The sequence below is a fragment of the Xiphias gladius genome, chromosome 3, assembly GCF_016859285.1.
Source record: "Xiphias gladius isolate SHS-SW01 ecotype Sanya breed wild chromosome 3, ASM1685928v1, whole genome shotgun sequence".
Taxonomy (NCBI): Eukaryota; Metazoa; Chordata; class Actinopteri; order Istiophoriformes; family Xiphiidae; genus Xiphias; species Xiphias gladius.
The window spans coordinates 12,360,334-12,384,421 of NC_053402.1; the positions used below are offsets into that span (position 1 = coordinate 12,360,334).

The 24,088-nt window shown below is 43.1% G+C and overlaps 2 protein-coding genes across 2 annotated transcripts; one reads left to right on the plus strand and one right to left on the minus strand.

Moving 5' to 3' along the window:
* The first annotated feature begins 432 nt into the window (after nucleotides 1-432).
* Nucleotides 433-3,390, plus strand: cd7al (cd7 antigen-like). The gene is made up of 4 exons (XM_040123615.1): nucleotides 433-614; nucleotides 961-1,314; nucleotides 1,407-1,513; nucleotides 2,767-3,390. The coding sequence occupies exons 1-4, from the start codon at nucleotides 572-574 to the stop codon at nucleotides 2,977-2,979; spliced, it is 717 nt and encodes a 238-aa protein (XP_039979549.1). The 5' UTR covers nucleotides 433-571; the 3' UTR covers nucleotides 2,980-3,390.
* Nucleotides 3,391-9,333: 5,943 nt separating this feature from the next.
* On the minus strand, nucleotides 9,334-22,937 carry LOC120805284 (trinucleotide repeat-containing gene 6C protein-like). Its single transcript, XM_040155392.1, has 16 exons — nucleotides 20,693-22,937; nucleotides 18,738-18,932; nucleotides 17,831-17,997; nucleotides 17,622-17,699; nucleotides 17,027-17,245; nucleotides 16,210-16,356; nucleotides 15,770-15,889; nucleotides 15,471-15,554; nucleotides 15,040-15,280; nucleotides 14,774-14,938; nucleotides 13,997-14,173; nucleotides 13,313-13,462; nucleotides 11,904-12,122; nucleotides 11,095-11,168; nucleotides 10,834-10,973; nucleotides 9,334-10,746 (listed from the first exon to the last, which is right to left on the minus strand). The coding sequence occupies exons 1-16, from the start codon at nucleotides 22,920-22,922 to the stop codon at nucleotides 10,353-10,355; spliced, it is 4,800 nt and encodes a 1,599-aa protein (XP_040011326.1). The 5' UTR covers nucleotides 22,923-22,937; the 3' UTR covers nucleotides 9,334-10,352.
* Nucleotides 22,938-24,088: the final 1,151 nt, after the last annotated feature.

The following is a 24,088-nucleotide window of genomic DNA, read 5'->3' on the forward strand; positions in this document are numbered from 1 at the left end:
TATTATTGTATTGCACCACATATATTGCGATTGCGATTATTTTATATGTTGCATTGTCTAAGACACAACACATCTCACACGTGTTTCCTGTGTTTGGCTTGTCAATAAAAATAGACAGATCTTGTACAAACAGAAAGTGATATCTTTATTTCCTGTTCTTACTCCATAATAAAATCATAACCTGATTGTTTGAAGCAGTCAGAAGAATCACAGCTCAAATCTTTTGCAAAATATATTCCCTATTAGTATTCCATGCTGGAGCAATGTTTATATTGCTTACAAATACTTGGGAAAGGCGAGTTTAATTTTTGATTTCTGTTGAACTTCCTACTCAAGGGGTGTGTACACAGTGGCTGGAGGCCTTTAAGTCTGAGGTTTGACATCCTGACTCAGAGATATTTTGTGTACAAGACTGCCTTTTTAGATCCTCTTCCTGCTTTGAGGTCAAGAACAATAAATAGAGCGAGCCCGTCCAGAATGTCTCACAAGAGGCTGAATGAAGTCAGAGGAGTACATTATGACTTAGCTTTGGCGCACCTTAGTGCTTTTATAACTGAAAGTGGCCATTAAGATGAACCTTGCAGGCATTCTAATTTTCATTCAGCTCTTTCAAGGTAAGAGAAATTCACATTTTTACTTACAAAAATGACTTAAACGGATTTCTTGTAATAATAAACAAATGATAAGGTCGGAACTTCGCTGATTTCGAAACATCTTTATCTTGACATTAACAACATTTTTCTCCATTTGTTTTTATTTACTGGGAGGTGATCATTGGAGCACAGTTGTGGGGCTTCGGGTACAGCAATGCTGGCACTGTGAAGTTGTCTAGCTGTAAATGTTTAGCAGTAAACATTCCTGTGTTTAAAATTTAAGTTAGATTTTGAGGCTGTGTTTAAATTCCTCGCTAAACAAACATCAGTTTCATGAGCATATGTACTTTTACGCCTTCTTCTCCAGCCCATGCAGAGTTGATCTTTAGGCGCCTGACGGAGGACCAGTCACTGGAGCTCTCCTGCTCCTTTCAGCAGGACCTCAGCAGCCCGACAGGCCTCCACCTGTACCACCGCAGTGCCCAGAGCCAGACCACGCTGCTGTCCATGGCTGAGGACGGCAAGCTCAGGGTCGACCCAGAGCACAGGGCGCGTCTGCACCTCCGTGGAGGACTGGACTCCCGGCAGGTCAATGTGACCATATCCCGCTTACAGCACGGTGACACAGGGCTCTACATGTGGGAGCTGAGCTACGGAGAGGAGGACAGCCCTGAGCTCATCCTCTGTGCTCAAAAGGCTTTCTTGCAGGTTGAGGGGGCAGGTATGTAGTGAACACATCTCACGATCCTTACGCTCTGCATGCAGTTTAATTTACTCCAACTTGGCCTGCATTGGTTTGTGTTTGTGCTGCAGGGAGGCCGTTCCAGTGCTCTCGCCATTACCTTCCCGTGCTCTTGACAGTCTTCGCAGCAGCGGGGCTTGTTGTGCTCTCACTCAGCTGGCTGGCCAGAGAGATGTGTGTGAGTATTTACACTTCAGTTGATATTTTACAAATCCTTAGGTTTCCTATATGGTGTTTGGTAACACCGTGAATCTTAGTGAAATTCTTTGTCACACTTTCCCTGTGTTTAACATATGTCTTCTTCTCTCGTCACCTTACATAACTGTGTAGCATTTGCACCTGACTGAGCTTTTCAGGCAGCGACTGCTGTAAATCATGAGACATAAGACGTGCCCAATCACCTGGGAAAGAGGTCTCTCTCTACTGGCTCGGTTTACAGATACAGCCCCTCCGTTTAGAACTTAAGTTTCATCTAAGCCACAAATTCATTTTTTATTTTCCTCATTTAGATTTCTCCATACTCTTTAATTTTACAGTAGTCAAGTTGTGTAGCGAGGCGGCAAATTTGGAGGATAAAAACTGCTCTTTTTGCGGTTTTATTAAGAACATTTAGCAACATTTGCAAGAAGGGCACCTCACACCTGGCATCGTAATGTTTATTTAAAATTAAAAAATTAAAAAATTTACCTTAAGCATACACAGTAAAAACAGGGGTTGAGATTTTTCTTTTCGGTTTACAGTAATTACTTCCTGTCTTGTGTGAAAGGAAAAAGTTGTTGTTCAGCAGAAATAATTTGGCATTACTCTATTAAACATGCACAAGCATTGACAGGAATTTAAAATGCAGTTCTTTTGATAATCAATCATTTAAGTCATTTTGTTGAGCAAAAATGCCAAAGATTCTTTGGTTTGAGCTCTAAAAATGTAAATAAGTGAGATTTACATTGGTAAGATTTTCTTACTTTATGATTGTGAACTGTTGGTCTGATAAAAAAAGGTTTTGAAAAAACACCTTTCTTGGGACTCTGGTAATATGTGACTGCTATTTTTCACAATTTTTTGACATTTTATAGTCCACAAGAATAGTCGATTAATCAAGAAAATAGTGGGCAGATTAACTGGTAAATAAAATAATCATTAGGTGCAGCCGTAATTGTTTTTTTCCATTTTTTGGCTGAGTGATCAAGCTGCCCTTCTCTAGAAGATACATTTTTGACTAATTTGAATTTGAGAGCCAACTTAGCCCTTCAAAAATATGTCCTCATACCAAAGCACTAAAGCTAAAAGCAGCAAAAACATACTGAGCTTGAGGCCCTGAGCATAAACATACAAAAGTAAATATTAATTAATATTAAGTGCAGAACCTTGTTAATATCCCAAACTGAACATAAATGTATTTCTAACCAAGAGTGAAATAATGTTGTGTTGTAGGTGAAGGTGAGGCACCATCACAGAGGACAACCTCCTGTTCCCATCTATGAGGAAATGACCAGGAAGCAGCAGAGCGCCGGAATCCCCCAAAATAACCTCGAGGCCCCCACACACCTGGAGGAAGACAACTCCCCCGTGTACGCTAACCCCAACATCCGAAAACCACAGGAGAACTATTATGCATGCCCCAGACAGCTTGCCCTAAGAGCCTGACGTGACTTCTGGTGTCGAACTAATGGTGCGGCAACCCTGCACAGGAAATGACACCAGCTCTGCTGCAAAAATACAATCAGAGCCGCAGAGCAACACCCATGCTCATGGTGAGCCCCTTATCCAGGAAATAAAGATCTCAGTGTGGTGGAACAAACTCAGAGAGATAAGCACCAAATAATCAATTGGGACATTTTTAACAGCCAAGAAAAAAAAAAAAGCTATTTTATTAATATTTGAAAGAAGCTCCATAGTTCATGAAAACATTTGTTTCGGTGCATGTCATTTAACAATCACATTCTATGAGGAGAAAGAGATATACAGAGAGAAAAAAATAAAACATTACAAGCCACTGACTTCTCATTAAATCTCAGTACAGACATTTTTACTTAATATTTCAAAAACAAAAAAGGCACCCCCCCCCCCAAAAAAAAAACAAAAACAAAAAAAAAACAGCCCTAATCCCATACCCCTACCCCACCCTCCAAGAAACCTTAACTGAGAAAAAAAAAAAAAACCCTTGAGGGCAACAGGCTAAAATCCCACAGTGCTAAAGAGTGAGACGCTCATTGGTTTTAGGAATACACAGCATGGCGATGTAGCGCTAAGTCAATCTGAATCAGGGGAAGGAAGCTGGAGGCAGAGGGCTCAACGTCAATCACCTCTCCACCCCCTCCTCCCTCAGACCCCTTAAAAAAAAACCAAAAAAAAAAAAAACCACATTGGATCCCAAAAACCCCTGCAATAGATCAGCCACTTAAGAAGTAGGCCATAAACACCCCCCCCAACACTTGTGCATAGTTTCATGATCCTTTACAACCAGCTCATGTTTTACAAACATCCTCCAAAATGTGAAAGTTCCACAAAAGTCTGATTTATCTATTAATAATACCCGCTGTGGGAGAATGAAATAGAGAGAGAGAAAGAGGAAAGAAAGATTAATGCACAATGTTCCTGATTCAGTCAGGACGGGACCTCATTAAGAAAACACAATAAAGATTCAAACACACAGCATTTTGCATGTTATTCACTTTCTTTTTTTTTTTAACAATCAAAATCATTGACCATTTTTTTGTTTTTAAATGTAAAGCAATTTTTTATATATAGATTTATATATAAAGCACTCCATTTCATTTTAAGTCCATTATTTGGTTATTATGTAACTGCTACGGATTTAGAAACAAAGGTATTTTCTCTTCTTCTGAAATCCATAACTTTCAGTGCTTAAAATTGTTTCTTTTAAATCATCCTTTTCTTTTTACTCATCATAAAAATGTACATTAAAATGGCGTGGAGTTGGTACTCTGGAACCCTGGCCTTCCTGAGACAAGATCCACTTTTTCGTGTGTGTGCAAGATAGTGAGCAATTATGTATTTTTTTCTTTTCTTTTCTTTTATATAAAGGAAAAATATATATAATCAACATAAAACATACAGGCTTGAGATAGTCCATGAAATCAACATTAACACAGAACAAAGAAGGTTAAACAGAACAAGACAACACTGTTCAATCCCAGAGTTCTGAAAGTAGCACAATAAATCTTCATTCTGTGAAGTGCTGTGTTGCACTTTTTTTTTTTTTTTTTTTTTTTTTTAAATGGAAGCATTTGTCCTTTTTTTTCTTTTTCCAACATTCCCATGGTTTAATTCCTTTGTGTTGCAGATTTTTTTTTGAACTCCAGAAAAAAACAAAGTGTTTGTAAACTGTCAGTGGCCTTGCAGGAAAGCAAATGACAACATGAGTGAACTGAACATAAGTGAAAACAGAACGAAAGCTAACAAACCAAAAAGGTAGGCACCTCTGAAGTGAGCCCTAGAAGCCAAGGCTCAGTCTGATGTCTTGTCCTTCACTCTCTCCGTTGCTCAGATTTGAGAGAGCTGAAGTCCTTCTACCCCAGTCTATGGCCACAGGTCTGCAAAATACTTTTTTTGCTGCATTTTTTAAACATATGTGATTTTTTTTTCTTTCAGTTTTCTTGTTTTTTTTTAAGTTTTTTTTTTTTTTAAGTTTTATAGTCCGAAAATGGTGCAATACTCAATTATGATCCATACTTTCTTGGATTATTCCACAATGAAAGCCACTAAGGTAGATAAACATTACATCTTAAAAACACACTTATTTTAGTCCTTGAGTAAACATTTACACGTGAACTGTCCCCGTCTCCCCTCAGTACTTGTATCATGTTGTTCGTTTAGCTGGATGAGGGGTGAGGCCGACACTCAGTGCAACGCTAGAGGCTAGTAACAATTAACATCAGAATATATTTTTGACAAGCAAAAAGAAAACAAAACAAAAAAACAAAATCAACAACATAAGTATACTGAATTGAAAAGAAACACGAGGCGGAAATTCCTCCGCTGTAATCACGAACTCTCACGCATATTTTCACCTCACTCACTAAACATTCATACAACATACAGTACAAGCAGCCTTGTGCAAACACTCAAATACAACAGATGTAAATTTGCCTTAATAATCGATCTTTGTTTTCAACAACACTCATATTTCAAATTTGATTCACTCTGAACCGATGTTATCAAAAATCTCTGAAGTGTATGAATGAGACAAAAAAAACCACTACAAAAAGTGTTCACATTACATTATTGGCGCTTCTTTTGATTCAAGTATTTGTTTTCATTATTTTGTATTACTCTGATATGTTTATGATCTTGTTTTCTGGGAAATACAATGTTGAGGAGGATACACAGGGTAAAGGCTGAAGCCAGGGCAGGGGAGGGGAAAGGGCTTAGACTAAGTGGAAAACAGAGAATTCTAGCCATACACACACATACATGCATTATATACTCTCAGTTGTATACCGTATATGAACTAGCATGTGCATATTCAACCCAGGTCTTTGTTTTTTAAAAGAGATTTGCTAATTGAAATCTTTTTGGGGCCCCTACCCCAGAACCCTTGTCTGATCCATGATTGAGAAGCAGATTTTGCTCGAGTTCCAGTTGCCTTTGAGTCGAGGTGACTGTAAAAAAAGGGGAGAGCATCCGATTTCCAACACTACACAGGTAGATAAGGGTGCTGGCGAGGGGTGTGGGAGGGGGTGGGGCTCTCAGTGCTGGTGCTGCGCCAAGAAATCCAGGGCACATCTGAGACTCGACCTCCATCCCAGTCACCCGTCTTCCCACTCTATATGACTCCCCACTTCAACGCGAGTTCCTTGATTCAAGTCCAGTGTGGAGTAAATGCAGGTTTTCAGGAACAAACAAACACACAAACAAACAACACAGGCAATAGTGATTGTTTTGTTGGATGACACGAGTCTTAAGCAACTCTGGAAGAGGTTAAATCCCCTAAGTTTTAAGACTTGGTACCGAACTTGAGGTGTCCCTGTTTCTGCTGATACGCTGGGTCCCTGCTTGGACCCTGACCCCAAAGCCAGATGTGCAGAAATGACCTGTTACGTGTATTTTTTATATATAGATATATATATACATAGATATATATAGATATATATACAGAGATAGAGAGAGAGAGAGAGAGAGAGAGAGAGAGAGAGAGAGAGAGAGAGAGAGAGAGAGGCTGGCGCGACCTTCAGGTTGGAGGTCCAAAAGGGACCTCCTGGATACAGCTTCCCCACATACGGCCCAGAGAACAAGCCTTGACGGGGTGAGAAGGCGGCAGCTTGCAGAGACACAGAACACAGACATCTCAGCCTCAAAGTGCACAGCTGAAACAGACCTTTTTTTTTTTCTTGTAGTTTCTAGTTTTTGCGAAAACTTTGATGATAAAGAAAAAGATAATGTTTTTGGTTTTTAAGAGATGTACCCGATGTGACCCATAAACAGTGCACAGACACATACAGGGACCACCCCACCCCCTCCTCCTCCTCCTGTAGCCTGGTTCTCCACTAAATCTACAGTCCCCTGTTGGTGAAAAACCAGCACCAATCATCTGTCCTGCCCTTCTACACCTCAACCCTCCTCCAGCTGGCGCTTGCGGTGTACGCCCCTGCAGCAATAAGAGGAATTTAAGTCTCATCACGCTAAAGATAAATTAGGATAATGCAAAGTGGAAGTAGATATTGAAAAGATCAGTCGACACAAGACTGAAGAAGTGACTGTCTGCCAACTACTAGTGCCTCCAGCAGGTCATTTAGTGTCATCTAGTAGCTCTGTACACACAGTGGGAGACTAAACCGTTGGGGAGAGGCTTTTACAGTGTCCCCTACATTTTATCCAGGGGGAGGTTTTCAAGGGAAGCTGCCTGGTAGTAAAGGTTGAGAGATACGTGAAGATTGGCAGATGTGGGCGATGGCTGTGATTTTCTAGATGGCTGCGAACGAACACCTCCTTGTCTTTGCATAGAAATGGAAGGCTGTTATCAGTTGAGGTGGTTCTAAGCGTAACTGAGTGCTCCCAGAGTTAAACATAAAGCACCAGCGTGAGTGAGGCGCATCAACATTAAAGGAAGTGTGTGTTATGAGACAACATAGAGTAGAGGTTTGCTGCCCCAGGATGGACGGAGGAGGTCGGCTCACCATCCTGGAGAGAACCTTTGACTACACAACCTTTTCCCACTTGATTTGACTCTTTAAACCCCCAGCCTGATTTCAACATAAAGACCTCCCCCACATTCCTTTTCTACTGAGATCTGCAGTGTTTTGTATGGCCTTGCTGCTTGGCTGAGGCGTACCTCTAAACTACACACTGATTCTGCCTCTGAGGCAGTGGGAGGGGCAGGAGAGAAGCTGAACACTGCATTAAGACCAATATTAAAAAGCCATGAAATCATCATCAGAAAACAATCATTAACTATATCATCAATGATAACAGCAACAATATCAGCAAACTTCTTACAACAATAAAATAAAAATGCACACTGGCAATTCCATATGTGAAACCAAGAAAAAAAAAAAAAAAAAAAAGACAGACACATCAAACGCCTCCATCTCTGGCTAAAGTGATCCTTGCAGGAGAGAGACAGAGAGAGAGTGGAAGTGGAGGTTGCTGAGGACAGACTCTGGCGCAGCAGTAGTAGTAAATTTAATACATGTGGGCCAGTTCTGAAAGAGCTGCTCTTGGCCTGGAGGCCCGAGGGGGGGAGGGGGATGGAGCCAGTCTATAGGGATCCACAGGGAGGCAGCAAGCGGGGGGCGGGGGCGGGGGGCTGAGGGCTGCCGCAGAGCACTGCACTCTGCAGCAGGCAGGCACTCATCGGCCACACTATCACACAGGTTGGCAGGGCCTCGAATAGAAAGAAGACAAAAAAAAAAAAAAAAAAAAAAAAAGAGGATGAAAGAGATGGCGATCCTCCCTGCTGGACCCAGTAGAACATAAACATGTCGAGTGCTTCCAGACACCAAGGCTAAAAATTTCAAAGTATGCAATGTAACAGTGATATTTACTTTGATAAAGAGGGTGAGGATGAGTGCTTTTGGGTCTTTCCCTGCTGCACCCATCATCAGTTGAGTTAGTTCTTTCTTTGTATTTCCCTTCACTTTGCTACCATGTTTGACATCCTTCTTGGTCCCACCGACTTGAGGGAAGAAGGATTGGGAAAAAAAAAAAAAAAAAATCTTCACATCCACGTTCAGTTAAAAAATAGGCATATAGAGAAGCCACTAAGCAGATTGCTTTTTTTGTCTTTGTTTATCAGTTTTTATTTGCCAGTGTTGCTTCTCCTTTCTTCTATTCGTTGGCATTGAGGGTACAATGAGCTGTGACACTCTTGCTAAGTGCTATGATAGACCACCTATTCACAAAATCTTTGCTTCGAACTCTTCTACCAATGCAAATTTGGGCCAAAAGAGAGAAAAAAAAAAAAAAAAAGGTCATCTGGTCTTCTGGGTAAAAAGGAAAGCAGGCTTCTCTCATTTTGGTTTGATGCCTTCTCATCAAGCACACACACGCACGCACGCACGCAGGCACGCGCACACACACACACACACACACACACACACACACACACACACACCTGTCCCTCTTTCTCCGCCAAAACGTGTCACTGGCATAAGTGTGGAGAGTAACCTGTCTGAAGAAGTGCTTTGTGTGTATGTCCTTGTGGTTGAAGATGGTTAGAGACCAGCTTGCTACTCTCCTGAGCTCATACACTCTTGGGAGGGGGGAGGAAGGGTAGTAGTGGCAGTTTTGAGGTTTGGGTGGGGCTGGGCTTGCGGGGCAGAGACAGTTTTTGCAGTTCAGTCATTCCTTATAGTCTCCTCTTTTTCTGAGAGGCCATAGTAGGGTGGCTTGGACGGTAGAGTCTGTGGCTTATATTGCACGTCACTTGAAATGGTGTTTCGCGGGTGGAGTGGGTGGAGGTGGGGTGGGGGGTGGGGGGGTCGTTGACTACACAACGTTGGGAAACATTTACGACTTGAGGTTTTCCACTACATCAGTGAGAGGGTCAGAGACTGAGACCAAACTGCGAGTTGCCCGCAGATGAGTTGAGGTGCATTGAAGTGTTTTCTTTACAGTTCCATAGTAATAGCAGTGGTTCATTTTGTCATCCTTCATGTCCATAACTGTACATGCGACGACCCCAAAAACTATCCCCCCACCAGGTAAAATTGAGAGACACATTTGAATAATTTCATTTCTTAGCTTTGTTTGCAATGGTTCAACAAGAAAAAGAAAAAAAACCACTACAAAAATAAATGGCTTGAACAAGGCGAACAGAGTTGCATCATTCCCTTTGAGCGAACTGAGGAACTCAATCTGTTTGCAAAAATGCACTGAAGTTGTGAGCTGTGGTTGCTTATGTTAAGCAGCAGCAGCATGTATTCTCCACTCAAGTTTCACTGGCTCAGAAATAAGGGTGTGCAAGTGTCCGTATGCTTCTTCACCAAGTACAGAGTGAGTGAGGATAGCAGGGCAGGAAAAAGGTTAAGGCTAATATTAGTGCTGAGAGAAACAAATGTCGAGCCTGGACCAGCTGAAAATTCGACAACCACTCTGATTGAAAGGTTTTACTTTGGGAATGATGCCTTTTTCATGGATCTCTGAGGTGCAGTATGATTGCCTCAAAAGGCAGAGGGGGATTATGAAAGTTTAAAGATGGCAGCTCGTCATTGTGTCAGTTTGAATAAAGTACATGTTTCACACGGCGAGTTCTCAAAAGTTCATTTCTGTAAAACGTTTTCTTTCTTTGTTGAATGAAAGACTTCATCCTGTGTCTCCAAAAGTGAAAACTGAACACTGGGACCAAAATCTCTCTCTGAGATTCACAAAAGATCTGCAACTGAAATGTCATTAAAACCTAAAGGAGTAGAGGAGGTTGATGAGGGTGAGCAGCGAGGTTTTAGCCTCGTCCTCCTCTCGTCTCTCCTTTTCATCGTTAAACCCACACTGATTATCTCCACATTGATTTGAAAGGTTTTTGCTCCTGTTGGTGTTTGTTTATCCTGGGCTCTTCTGTCCTACATAGACTCCCCACTAAGCAGGTCCCCAGGCAGCAGCGTATTGATTGGGGTGGGACTCCCCATGACCCGTCCCTCCTCTCCACTCGGGGGTCCCCACAGGCTAGAATACTGCTGAACGCCACCCCAAAGCAACTCCCCGCCTGTCTTTGCTCCGCCTGCTCCCAGGCCGCCGCTACCACCGCTGCCGCTGCCATTATTGTTGTTCCAGTGGGGTGAGTGACCGATGGGATGAGAGGCTCCGGACCCGGTCCCACCCACCCTTGTCTGATTGGTGCCTGGAGTGGCCTGCCAGCTGGTTGTTGCGCCCAGCGATTGGCCTTGTGCAAAGAAGCGGTTCACTTCCTCCTCCCCGGCAAACTCTGCCAGGATGGTGGTGTTCCCGAGCACACACCTAGACAGAGATGAGAGGTAAAACATAAATGAGTAATGGTCAAAACTCCTCAAACTCCACTGTGAAGCAATGCATTAATGGACGTACATGTGGAGGGACTTCTGAGCCTTGGCAGCTTCATCCTTGGAGCTGTAGCGCACCACAGCGTTGCCCTGTGTCAGGTTGAGGTGGAATGTGATGAGGGGGCCATGCTGCATGCACAGTGTACGCAGAGTTGAACCATCAATCTGAAAAATGAGGATCAAGTCCACAGAAAGAGCAAGGCCATTAGTTGACAGATACAATTAATTCTCTGTGAGGCCTAAATGCTTGAGGGCTGAGAGAGAGCATCTGATTGTAAACTGTTACCTGTGGAGTGAGGTTCCTCAGAACCAGCCAGCTACTGGTCCTTGTGGAGCTGTCTGTACTCCATGTGGTACCTGCTGTGTATTAAGACACATAAAGGCAGTGATTTGTTAACACCAAGTTTATGCTCACCATCTGAAACCAAAGTCAGTTACTAAAACTGGATGGGTGGTGTTGGTTTCTACTGCGAGAAAAGAATCAGTTGACACTCGTTCAATCACAATGAGATCTTGCGAAGGTGTTGGCAATCCTGCCTACACTCTACCTTCAAAACTGGCCTATGGTTGTGCTCCACATCAAAGTGCTACTTGCTGTTTGAGTATGCTCATAATGTAAACTTCATAACCATACTCAGACACACTATGCCTCCACTAGCTAACATTCAGACAGCTCACATTTAATGACGGCATAAAAAATGTCTTGAACTTTGTGTCCTAGTCAGCAGAATGCCTCAACTAATTTCAGCTTTTAGACATTTTTTATATCCAACATTTTCACATAAAGGACATCAGTTTATGTCATATACTGTTTGTCTACATGTCTTTGCTACCAAATGGTCTGCAACTTGACTACTTATGTAATCTTCTTTATCTATATACAAAAAAATTGTGAAAAGATTCCTAAATAACTTTGATGATGGAGCCTACTTAGATTAGATTGTTCTATTAATCCTGTAATTTTTACCTGCATTTCTTAGATTGACTACATGCCTATCAGCTGCTTAAGACTACTACTGCAGAAGGAAGCAATTCAGGAAGGAAGCATGAACAACTTTGGTGCCTCTCTCCCTAAATATATCACAACAAGACTACCTGTGGTGTAAGAGCTGCTCCAGCCTTGGGCCAGACCCAAGGAGTTGCCCCCCCAGGCTGAGGAAGGCTTGGTGTTGGTGAGGCCAGGTGGGGGACGGGAAGGGGCTGTGGTGTTGCTCCGTGGGCCCTGGGGGACCTTCCACAGCTCGTGGGACAGAGAGGCCTGGCTGTGAGAAATGGGGCCTGGAGACCAAGTAGATTTCATCTCTGACAGTTTACCTGGATGGAAAAGAGGGATGGAAAGGTTGCCCTGTAGAACCAAATGACTGAAACACAGCTGCTTCCAAGGGAGGGAGTCCTGTAGAGTTCTCAAGTGCTTCAATAGAAGGGATTTAAAAGTTCTTTCATTTTTGCCCAAAGGAGAGCACAAAGTTGGATGTAAAGACATCAATAATAAATAAATCCCTTTCTCTGCATAACTATGACACAACTAAACATTTGAGTATTTCACCGTTTCACAACAAAAGACTTTTACTTCACTCAAAGAGATCGGTGGCTTAAAGTTCAGCCCACATCCAACAGTCACACAAATCAAGGAAAAACAAGAAGCTACACCCTCTTCTGTTTCACACTTCCCATGCCACACACGAGGAGGAAGGAGAAACACTAACACGCAGGGGAAATACACACTGCATGAGAGGCAAAGTTGACAGGGAGAGACCTCAAATGGAGGTCAGATTTAATCAGGAGCAGTGGCTTGAATGAAACAGGAGAGATGTGGTTCTCCAGTGAATGGTTGAGGCACTGGGTGTTACAGTAACAGGAAGGAGAGGATGATGTTGATTTGACTGCAATGTGGAGGGTGGGAGTTATGGATAAACCATGTACCTGCATCGTCCATCTCCGGGGACGACAGACTGAACGAGCTAGTGTAGGCACTGACTGGCCAATCAGTGGAGGGAGGCAGAGCCTCGTTCTGAGATGAAGTGGGAGAGGAGCCTAAGCCGATGCCAGCAACACAAACAAATAGACAGACACAACAAATAAGGAAAAAATAGCATAGAGAGAAAATGGAGTAAAGGAAAAATGCACTACAAATGGTGATAGTAAGCTCAATAGGAAGAGTAGAGAATACACTGGTAAATGACAGTGATTATAGAGGTAGTTAAAAGTAGGAAAATGAAGAATAAAAGAGTAAGAAGCAGGCTCTCTCCGGTGGCAGCAGGTGCACGATACTGTCAGACAACCTTAGTGGACTTAGAATACACAGGGACATAGCTTGTTCTATTAAATTTCTTCTTAAAATTATGGGGGGGGATATGTCAAAAACTTTTGCTTGCACATACAGTGTGCTAATGTGACACAGAACATGACTTATACGCCAGGACCACAACACAAAAACAGAGTATCTGACTGAGAATGCAATCAAAGACACTTTTTTCTCTAAACTACTTTGATCTTGTTCTGACCTCCACTCCTGTCCCGCAGCAGGTAGCGGTTGACATCTTGGATGTTGGTGTTGATGGTGGGCCCACTGGGGACACTGCCAGGGGTCACGTTGGGGTCAGTCTCAGGGTCAATATTCTGGAGGCCCTTCCAGGGCACACCGGGGCAGAACTCTGAGAATCAAAATTAAATTGTTTGCAATTTTTTTTTTTTTTAATTACCCTTAGGACATTAATAATAAACTGACTAACCACAGTGTTATAGCAAAGATCACCCATTGATGTAATGTAATCAACTGTCAGCTAATAACCTAGCTGCAGTCTTTGGTTGCCAAAGTTAACTCGATGGTTACCGTTAATTGTTAACAGATGGAGTGATAATAGACCTGTGTAATTAAACCCATTTTTAGTGACGGAAAAGTGATACCAAAAATGTCTCACAGCTTAAAGTTTTGCCAGGATCCTGATTTGCTGCATTCATTTGTGGTTATTCTTTGACTTTTTGTTTTCAACTTGTTTACTTTCATGTTTTGCTAATTTCTGACTAAGTAAATCAATAATACTGTCATTCACCTTGGCGTAAAAATTTACACTGGGATTAAGGAATACAACAGAAATAATTATCGCACAAATAGCTGCCATCATATCTAACTAGATAAAGCAAAAAGGTTGACAGTGATCTACATCTGGCTCCCTGGTAATCCTAACCTGGTGGCCAGTTGATATTGGTCCCATTGGCCATCTTGTCACTGCTGCTCTTGCCCTGTCCCCAGCTATCTGGGGGGACCAGGGGGCTGGTAGGAGACTCTGAGCTGGACATCAGGTTGTAGGGACTGTAAGAGTCCTCCAGCTGAGGAGGCTTACCAGGGGGACCCAAGTTGGCACCTGAGAGAAGCGAACAAACAAACAAAAAACTTCAGAGGTTGATATAAGGGAAATGTGGGAGATGTTTTGGATTTTTTCCCCATCCAAAAAAAGAAAGTCTATCTGTTAATCTTGCTTTTTTTGTTTACACTACTTTTAATCTAACACTCTAATATGCCTTTAATATGAAGCTGTTAAATGTTTGGGTAAAAGGATTTTTCTGAGTCCAGCAGCCGGAGATTATGGTCTGGGTCCTGTGGACCGACATGCAAAGGACGAGCGGTTATGTTGCTGATCTGAACAGAATTTGTAACATCTTTCTTGCATATACTATGGTGAATATATAACTTTCTGCCTGACCGGCATTTCAAATCTGTATCTAGCATGCTGAAAAAAGGTCCTTGGTGTAAAAGGGGTTTAATGTTATGACTGGGAATAAAAATTAATTTTGAAAAAAAAAATATATATATGTATATATTTAAAAAAAAAAAACTGTTATTTTGGTTTATTAGGAAAAAGGCCTGTCATCATAAATACAAACTTGGCATCAGAATGAAATAAAGCGTTCTCTAGTGGTGACATTTCATCTTTAATCACCCAGGATTCCCCATCCTTACTCACCATGCTTGCCCAGGCTGGGCTCTAGAGGAGAGGAGCTACCAGAGAGGCTTTCAATGGAGTTTGGGTGCGTCCACTGTGACAGGCGCGATTGGGGCTGAGGGGGTTCCTTCATAGACAGACTTCCCACCTCCATGCAGTTTACATTCATGTTTGGATTCAGTCCAGCTGAAGAGAACGACACAACAGTGAGATGTTACTACACAAGACCACAAGTATTATTCAGCATTATCTATTGCTATCAGTGGAGCTAGGTGAATGCCACTCACAGAGAGAGTAGGGGCTGTAGGTGTTGGGAGATGACTGTGGCTCTTTGGTGTGCAGGTCAGGGAGGCCTGGAGCCTGGGGGTGACCTGGAAACGAATCCAGGGTGGATTTGGCCCCACCAGGATGCAGTCCCGAGTGGGAGGGGGGTGGCTGCTGTTGCTGATGCTTCATCAGCAGGGCCTGGGCCAGCTGACGCTGGTGCTGTTGGATCTGCTGCTGCATGTTATTGATTGTACGTGCAACCTGGGAGGACATCAAAATGGAGACAACTTTAGGATCTATAATGTGCAGGCGTTGCATCTAACAACTGAAATAAACATCGGCCTGGACTGTTTTTCCACTATTTTTCAGTCAATCAGATTTATTTAGATAAAGTTATATATTTCAGTGAGCAGGAAAGAAGAGAAAACTGAAGGTTATGGGGGAAACTTACTTGCTGCTCTTGTTGTCGAATGGGGCCAGAAACATTGCGCTGTGCCTGCAACATCTGCTGCTGAATTTGTAAACGCTGGTATGCCTGTGTATCAGGTACAAGAATGGTTTCAATGTCAAAAGATGGCAGTGTTTCTGTACGATCGGTTACAATTCAATAGGAACCAGAAATAATAAAAATGGCATGTAAAAAATTGATTAATCTACAAGTACTGAAAGCTTGAAAGTAAAATTTACAGTTCAATTAAAAATGCTTATATCTAATAAAACTAAAATCATACAGAGCTGAATGAGACTGACCAGTTGCAGCTGGTAAAGTTGATTCAAAAGGGTCATATGTTGAGGGTTTATTGGTGAGGTTAAAAGTGCAGGATTCAGACCAATGTTTTTTGCTGCAAATTGTAAGAGCTGTGCTTGAACCTGTGGGCCAACATTAAAAACACAATGTTTTCACAAAGTTAAAATGTAAAAGAAAAACATAGGTTTGTGTTTGGTGTATAATCTGCCCCTTCACTGGTGCATAGTTTAAAGAGGCCTAAACTGATACATAATAAATGGGAAAATCATAACAGAGATGTTTTTAAAGACTGTAAATTATTGTAAAATATTTATCACTGCATGCATTAAACAGTTTGCCTACTAATCTGATACATAAAAAAGTAAGAATTTAGTGCACATGTGCATGTATGTGTATCTATATTTTTAAGTATATCTATATGTATGTGTGTACGTGTGTATACCTGAGGGGAGAGAAACTGAGGCACTTGAGCACGTAGACTAGGCTGAGAGGAGCTGAGAGGGGGCACTGGCGGCTGAGGAGGCGGTTGTGGCTGCTGCATGGCCCGGGCTTGTGCTGCTCCGCCACCGCCAAACATTCCACTCTGCATCTGCTGGACAAAGGAAGAGTCAAAAGAAAGAGTCAACTTCTGCTTCAGTCAAACACACAGAAGAGGCTGTTTAATTATTCATCTTCTTTATCAGTTTCCTCGCACCTGTTCCACCACAGTGGGCCACAGTTCCCACAAGTCTTTCTTCAAAAGTCTTGAAATCAATTACCTACGTTCATGGGTTTGAAATGTCTTAAATGTGTTTTATTGCAACAGACCAGTTCAGATAATGGGGGTCACAAAATGAGAGTGCAAGCTAAGTGAACCAATGCAATTATAGCAAACTATATTAGGCCCAAAACATCTTTGTCCTTTGCAATGTGCAGAGGGTAAAATAAAGGTTTAGACATTTTGCCATTTTCTTGCATACAAAGAACATGCCCCCCCTTGCCAGACAACAAAATTGTAATGTTAATTTGGGAAAATAGGGCAAATTTTGGGTGTCTCATAAGATTGGGGATAGACTCCAATTCATAGCCAATTGCAGCAGCAACTTACCATCTTACATTTAACTTGGAGCCTCTCTTTATCAAATAATGTTCCCAGGGAGCCCATTCAAGGACACTAGTTAAATATTTCCTATAATGCATATGCTGTTGTCCTTCATCAAAATTCAAAACTATTTCATTTCTCAGCATTTTTCATGTAAATTGATGAGTGACTGGCTCACCTTATCCATGAAGGGCAAGCGGGGGTCTGCTAAGGGGTCTTTGGAAAGAAGCGGAGGCCGAGGGCAGCCCATGGGCTTGTTGATGAGCCCGTTGTTGTAGTCGTGGCCGGCTATCCCCATCCCCCGCTTGTCCAGCTCCGTCTTCTTCTCCAGCAGGGCACTCATGGCCTGGTCCAGGTTCATGTTGTTGCTCTTCAGGGCCTCCTCTGCTGGATCCCGCTGGAGAACAAACCAGAAAGCATCAGTAATGATGTCATTGGTTTCTTTACCAATGGCAGAAAGTAGGATTGAACAATATACTGTTTCAAATTCAAACCTTTTCCCGACTAATGTTACAAATACAAAACAGACTTTTACATCAAACTTTTTATCTTCAAAATGAATAAAAAAGGCAAAAGCAACCATCAAAACTAACTGCTGGCAAAACAAACATTCATTCTGCTATTAATTTTCAAATTCCACACATACTGTAGAGACTTTAAATGCACATTTCAATTTCCCCACCTGAGTAGGGAAATGCTTAATATAATGCTGCAACCATCACTGATCGAAAGTAAAAATAAATAAATAAATAAAAATACTAATTTCAACTCACAGGGAAGCCCATGTCTGTCAGCTGTTTGATGAGACGATTCATGATCCAGGCATCTTCCTGCTTCCCTGGGACCTTCCCCTGGGGGAGATGATGATGGAAAATCATTATTACCACACTGACTCAATAACGTTTTACTATGAAAACGTAACATCAAATTGTTTCCAAAGGAATAAGGGGCAATTCAATATGTAATTTGCCCTGCTTCACACCTTCTGTGGGCCCTTTTTGGATGCATTGCCCCAAGAGTTACAGGAGGAGTTGCTCTCCTGGGAGGCAGCGCTGTTCCACATGTCTCCCTCCTCAGCGTCCCACTGGTTCCCTGACAGGCTAAGCTCCTCACCTCCACCTCCCCATCCGTCTTGCATAGGTTTGGGGGCTGGAAAACCAACAAGAGATGATGTACACCAAGCAGTGTTAAGGACAAATACGTAGGTTTACTTTGACACATGCCTCATGTAATAACTTATGATGTAATACTTTACTTAAAATTAACTTTTCAAGTGAAAGTTACAAACTAATATTACAAAAAGAAAAAGTATAAAGTAAAGTATAAACCAATACTGTACAACAGTGATTGGACCTTAACTGTCTGAGCGGTTTTATTTTGGAAAATTTAACCCTTTATGTATCTGTCATTCTGCATCCACTTGGTACAAGTTAAAGGTAGGTATCAAGCAGGTTGTCCTCTTGCCTTTTGTTTTAAAACTTCCATTTTTAAAGTTTTAAAACATGAGAAAACTATAAAACTTTCAGTTTTAAAAAACAAGGTTAAATCTTAGATGAAAGAAAATGAAAGTGACAAAATCCAAGTCTGAGAAAATAACTAAAAACTGGTAACATAAATTGGAAAAGAGATATTATGCACATTACTATATGAAAGTAATCTGACTCTGGAATAACGGACAGCCTGTAGGGGTCAGTGTGGATTTCTGTGTAAAATCTCCAACAATCTTGCTTCCCTTTTACCATATTGATGTCCTTGACTTGACTTATCAGTACAGAATTACTGAACTTTTTTTCAGCAATGGAGCACCCATGTGTTGTCATAATTCCTCAAAGGTATACACACTTTCTAAAGACTTAATTCATAAATCCACACAGGGTTAAGACGTTTACCAGGTTTGCAAGATGCAGATGTCATGGTTGGGTTGCCCCTGCCATAGCTGTCCGGATTACTGTCTCCCCAGCCTCCACAGCTCCCACTTGGTTTGCCCCAGGCAGACGTCCCATTGTCCACGCTGACCGGAGAGGATGCAGGTTCCCCCCAAGAGCTCTCTGATTTTGTGTGGGAGCTGGGTAGCTCTCCCCAACCTGGAGGACACACAAGGACAATAGCCTATCAATAAAAATACCTTATTGTACATAAACAAATATCTAAAAAAATAAGATAAAAATAATGCTTTAAAATTCTTTAGATACAATCATAAGTTCATCTGGCATTGTGTGTCATGTGACTCATTTTCTCATAAGGCAGAAAGCGATACTATGAAAACATAAAATAATCAGAAAATTATTACAGTAAGAGAAACAAATGTGGCTATTTCCTCAAATGTTCATTGACTGCATTTACTAGAAATATCCATAAACTGAAAAATACAGGAACATTTTCACATATCATTTCACAATCTGGTGTCAAGGTGCTTTGAAAAGTTGTGTGTTGACTTTACAAGCCATGCATGTGTCAAACAAATCTAAATGGCAAAGTATGAGGCACTGGGTCAAGTTGTTTGTGCTGGCTCTTCATAGCATAATTTAGTGCCTAATAAGAGTGTGTGATGCTTATGCTCGCTTGAATTTTGAATTAAAGACTAAATCATCTTCATCACAGCTCTTTATTTCAGAAAAAAAGTTTTTTTTATTTTTATTTTTGCTAAATAGGCTGTCTACTCACAAACTTGTAGATACTCAGGCTTTCTCATGTCTGATTAGTAGTTTCCTATTTGTTGATATAAACTGAGAATCGAGTCTAAATGTGCCTCAGGTAAACAGTCACAACGTTTATCCCTCTCTCTTGGAGTGTGAAATGTCAGTCGTGCAGGGAGGCAGAGACCTGGGCTTGGCTTAGCAGGATGGTTGACAGAGGGAGGAGATCCCCGTTTAAGATCTGGCACAGCCTGGTCCCTTTTGGCATGAGAGAGACAGTGCTGTCTCTGGGCCTGTTGCTGTGCCAGGCTCCGCTTAGCTCTCTCTCCAGGGAGAGGTCAAGTCCAAAAGGCAGCTCCAAAATTAGGATATATAAAATTCAACCTTCTTGTAAGATTGGTGTAAGTGCAACACTGATCTAAAGATGGCATACTGGGACAAATTAAATTTTTATGTTCTTGTTTTTTCACCAATTTCTGCCCTTAGCGATGAATATTGAAGAGTAATTTGTTTTTAACCCACTATATACACAACAGCCAGCAAATGCCAATGTGGAGTCAGTCTGCAGGGTCAATTGAGGGACAGCAGGGGGCGTCTGAACCCTTTCAGTTCTTGGTGGCTTGCTCCACCTCCTCCCCTCAACTACTGACAGATGGTGGCTCCCATATAATCACACATTTCCGATCCTCCTCAAACTGTTTGTGGTGAATCGCTATTTTCACAAGGCACTTTGTAAACAGCATTCTTGTGCTTCCTTTGGGTACCCATGTGGGGTTTCCAGGGTGACCTGCACAGACGTGCCCGGTGTTGTGAAATATGAGGAGCCTCATGGAGGGACAGGGTTGGCAGTGCTTAACTCATTTGGATAGTTGATTAGATGTAAATCCAAAGAGGGCAAACTGGGTCAAGATTTTACCTTTAAGTGGATCAACAGCTTGGAGCTTAATAGTGCACTGTGCTAACAGCCTAACCAGCTTTCATATTTGACACCTTTACTTTGAACAGAGAAAAAGAAAAGAGAAACAGGTAATATATGGAACTATTATAATTAACCTTGAGCTACTTTTTGATTATCTGAAATCTAATCACCTTTAAAATTTGAATACTGACACTGTAATTTATTTCTATACTATAAGCCAATGAATCTGACCCACTTGGCTATGTGGCACTATTACACATTGCAAAATCAGAGCATTATCTTGTCTTACCTTGAGCTATCAGGGGACCCCTGTTGTGAGATGGCCCAGACTGGTGTTGCACAGCAGGATCCATGGGCCCACTGCTGGACCCTGGGTTTTGGGAGTTTTGGCTGTGGTTCTGTAAAGGTGCAGGAGGCCCGTGATAGGGGTGATTGTGAGAGTGGGGATGGTTTTTGTCCGGGCCTGGGGGATTATTGCCTCCAGTTGTAACTTTCGTCTGGGACATTCCTGGATTGTTCCTGTCCCACAGGTTAACTGACTTGTTGTAGGCACCAGGGTCACCCCAAGCTGAGGTCCCATCATCTATCTCCATCTTACGTCGAATTGAAGGTGGGGAGGGCTCTTCCCAGCCTGTGGGCTCAGCTGAGGATTCCTGCTTACTGCCACCCCAGCCCCCACCTTGCTTCACTGAGCCTGAGCCACCCCAAGAGCCTGCGCCTCCTCCTCCACTACTACCACTGGGCCCATCCTGAGGCTTGCCCCCCCATCCTTGAGAAGGGCCACTGGAACGCTGGGAAACTGGCTCTCCCCAGCCACCACTTCCTCCAGCTCCAGATATTCCAGGTCCTGAAGCAGACGTTCCCCAGCCTCGTGGGTTTTCCTTCCAACCTCCTGCTTCTCCCTCCCAGGCAGGGGTAGAGGGACTCTTTTTGCTCTCCTCTGGTTCTCCCCAGTCCCCTGTGTTATTGCTCCCTCCACTATTGCCCCAGCTGTGGGATGCTTTGGGTTGCTCTCCCCAGCCGTGGGATGCTGCCTTGATGTGAGAATCGTCCCACCCGCTTGACTTCTCCTCTCCCCAGGACTGACCACCATTCTTGGGTACACTGGTGGTGGGGCCTCCTGTTGGAGGGTTTCCCCAGCCACCAGGGCCACCTGGGGGCTTAATGTTGTTGGGTGCCTCTCCCCAGCCAGAGCTGGGATGGTTGGTAGCGGCTATGCATCCACCCCAACCTGAAGCTCCCTGAGAACCAGGCACGTCATTTTTGCTCCCAGAGTCAGTCCTCTGTGTGGGGCCCATGCTAGTGTTGGAGGGCCCCTGGGCATCGCTTGGAGTGGTTGGGCAAGAGCCCCATGATTCAGTGCCTACATCATTCTTGCGTTTAGTATCGTCCATGTCCCAGGAGGTGTGCTGGCGAACAGGGGTCTGTCCCCAGCCAGTGTTACACAGCACCCTGGGGTCCAGATCCTGGGCAGGCAGCAGAGGAGCTGGATTATCTCGGGATGTTTGGTCTCTGCGCTGGGGATGTCCTTCCATGCTGTCGCTGCTCCCTTCACTGGCAGCAGCTGTGCTCATAGCTCTGCTCCAAGGACTAGCCTGTGGATCCTGGGGAGGAGAACTAGGGGTATCCCAGCCTCCCTTGACCTCTTCAGTATGCTGCTTCCCCCAGTCTCCACCAGACTGGTCACCCCAGCCTCCAGAGTTTCCTGCTGCACTTCCTCCATGACTCCAGCCAGAATCCCAGCCAGGTGCCTCCTTAGATGAAGGTGCCTTAGAGTCGCCACTGTTACCCCATACCGAGTTACCATCTTCTCCATTGACCTGTGGGCCCCCTGGTGGGGGCTGGACCATGGAACCCAAGCCTACAGGTGCACTACCCCAGCTAGGCAAGCTGCGGATGGGGCTGGGGGGTTCCTGCTTATTAGTGTGATTTGGTCCATCAGTTTTAAGGTTCTGAGGTTCTAAACTGAAAGACACATTCGTGGACGGGGAGGGGTGCGGCTCTGAAGTGTCAGAGGCCATTATACTACCCCAGGCGCTGCCAATCCCCGGGGAGTTGCTGTTAGTGTTGGCTCCGGAACAGGTGCTGGTCTGGGCTGGTGGGGGGCCAGGCGGATTACAGAGGTTGGGCGTAGGTTGAGGAGGTGAAATGGTGTTAGCTCCCCCTGAGCTGCCTCCCCCCGTGCCACCCCCATCATGCCCCAACATGGGCCAGGCAGATGGGTTGGCATTAGGGTTTAGGTTCAAGTTAAAGTTGGTGGTGGAGGATGATGAAGAAGAGCCCCAGCCCCTGCTGCCTGCTCCCCCCACTGGACTGTCACTCTTCCCTTCATTCCCCACTGAGGACTGAGGGGGGCAATGGGAGGGTCCAGGCCCAGAGCCCCAGCTGCGATTGGCTGCAACCTGGCTAGAAAGCATGCTGGTTCCAGTATGATTGGCAGGGCTGGGCCCACTGTTGGCCTTGCTGCTAAGGTGGTTGGCAGGAAAGTGACCTGTCTGGCTATTGGCCCCCGTGGCCATACTCACTGTACTGCAACTACTACTAGTGCTGCTGCTGCTGCTGCTGCTGCTGCTGGTCGAGCGACCAGGTTCAGTATCCAAAGGGCATCCTCCTGGAGGGGCCTGGCTCTGGCTGAGGGTAATAGAAGGCCAAGCCTCTGTGTCCTTTTGGTCAATGATCAGTTGATCCCAACCACTGAGATTGGTGGAAGATGCAGCACTTGTGGCACTCCTGTTGGCTGGCAGGTGGCCCCAGAGGGGATTATCATACTGGGCTCCCTGGCCGCTCTGTGGGGGCAGTTCTGTATGCAAGGAAAGAGAAAGAATAGGACATGAGTAAGCTTGAAAACCCACATATGCTTAGTATAGTTGAAATACCATGGCAACATGTAAGGTACTTATGCGTACATAGACATCACAAGATGCTTTATTAATGAAAATAAACATCACCCACGCTGAAAGTGCAAACACAGTTAGGAGAATGACTAATATGATAAGAGAGAGAGCTTCAATTAGAAAATAAATACAATATTTATGCACTTTATTCAAAACTATACATTTTTATAGGTCACTCATAGATTTCAAAAATACCATGACAGGATCAATGCTCTCCACTAAGATAATATAACTACAGACTACAATGCAGTGTTGTTTAAGCATATGTACTACCAAAATAAAGCAGTCACGGAGTGAGCTACAGAGAATTTTTCCCACCTTTTTGTTTGTTTTCTTTTTTTATTATCTGACCTTGCTTCAAATGTGTATTTGCTGTATCTGAAATCTCAAAATAATTTATTGCTGAAACTGAAAATAAATCACTGTTAAATGTATTTTATTTACCAATGTAGTGGGAACTGAGACATCCATCAAGCTGTTTTAAAGTCACCATTGTAGATAGTATTCAAAATGAGAATGGGCTTGTAGTCAGACTGCTTTTGCACGTTTCTGTCTAGAAATATAACAAATCAAATTTGAACACCAAAAATGAAAACAGAATATTTAGGTCTCATTGTAGTTGTTTGGAAAACTAGAAATAATAAAAAGTTACACTATCATTTTGTCAGTCCTGGTTGAAATTAATGGCACCCCTGAATTTTAAGTACAGAATTTAGAATATCTTCCAAATTAAACTCAAATTAAACAATTTTGTGTAATCAAAATATTTTAATAAAATGTCCAAAGTTACT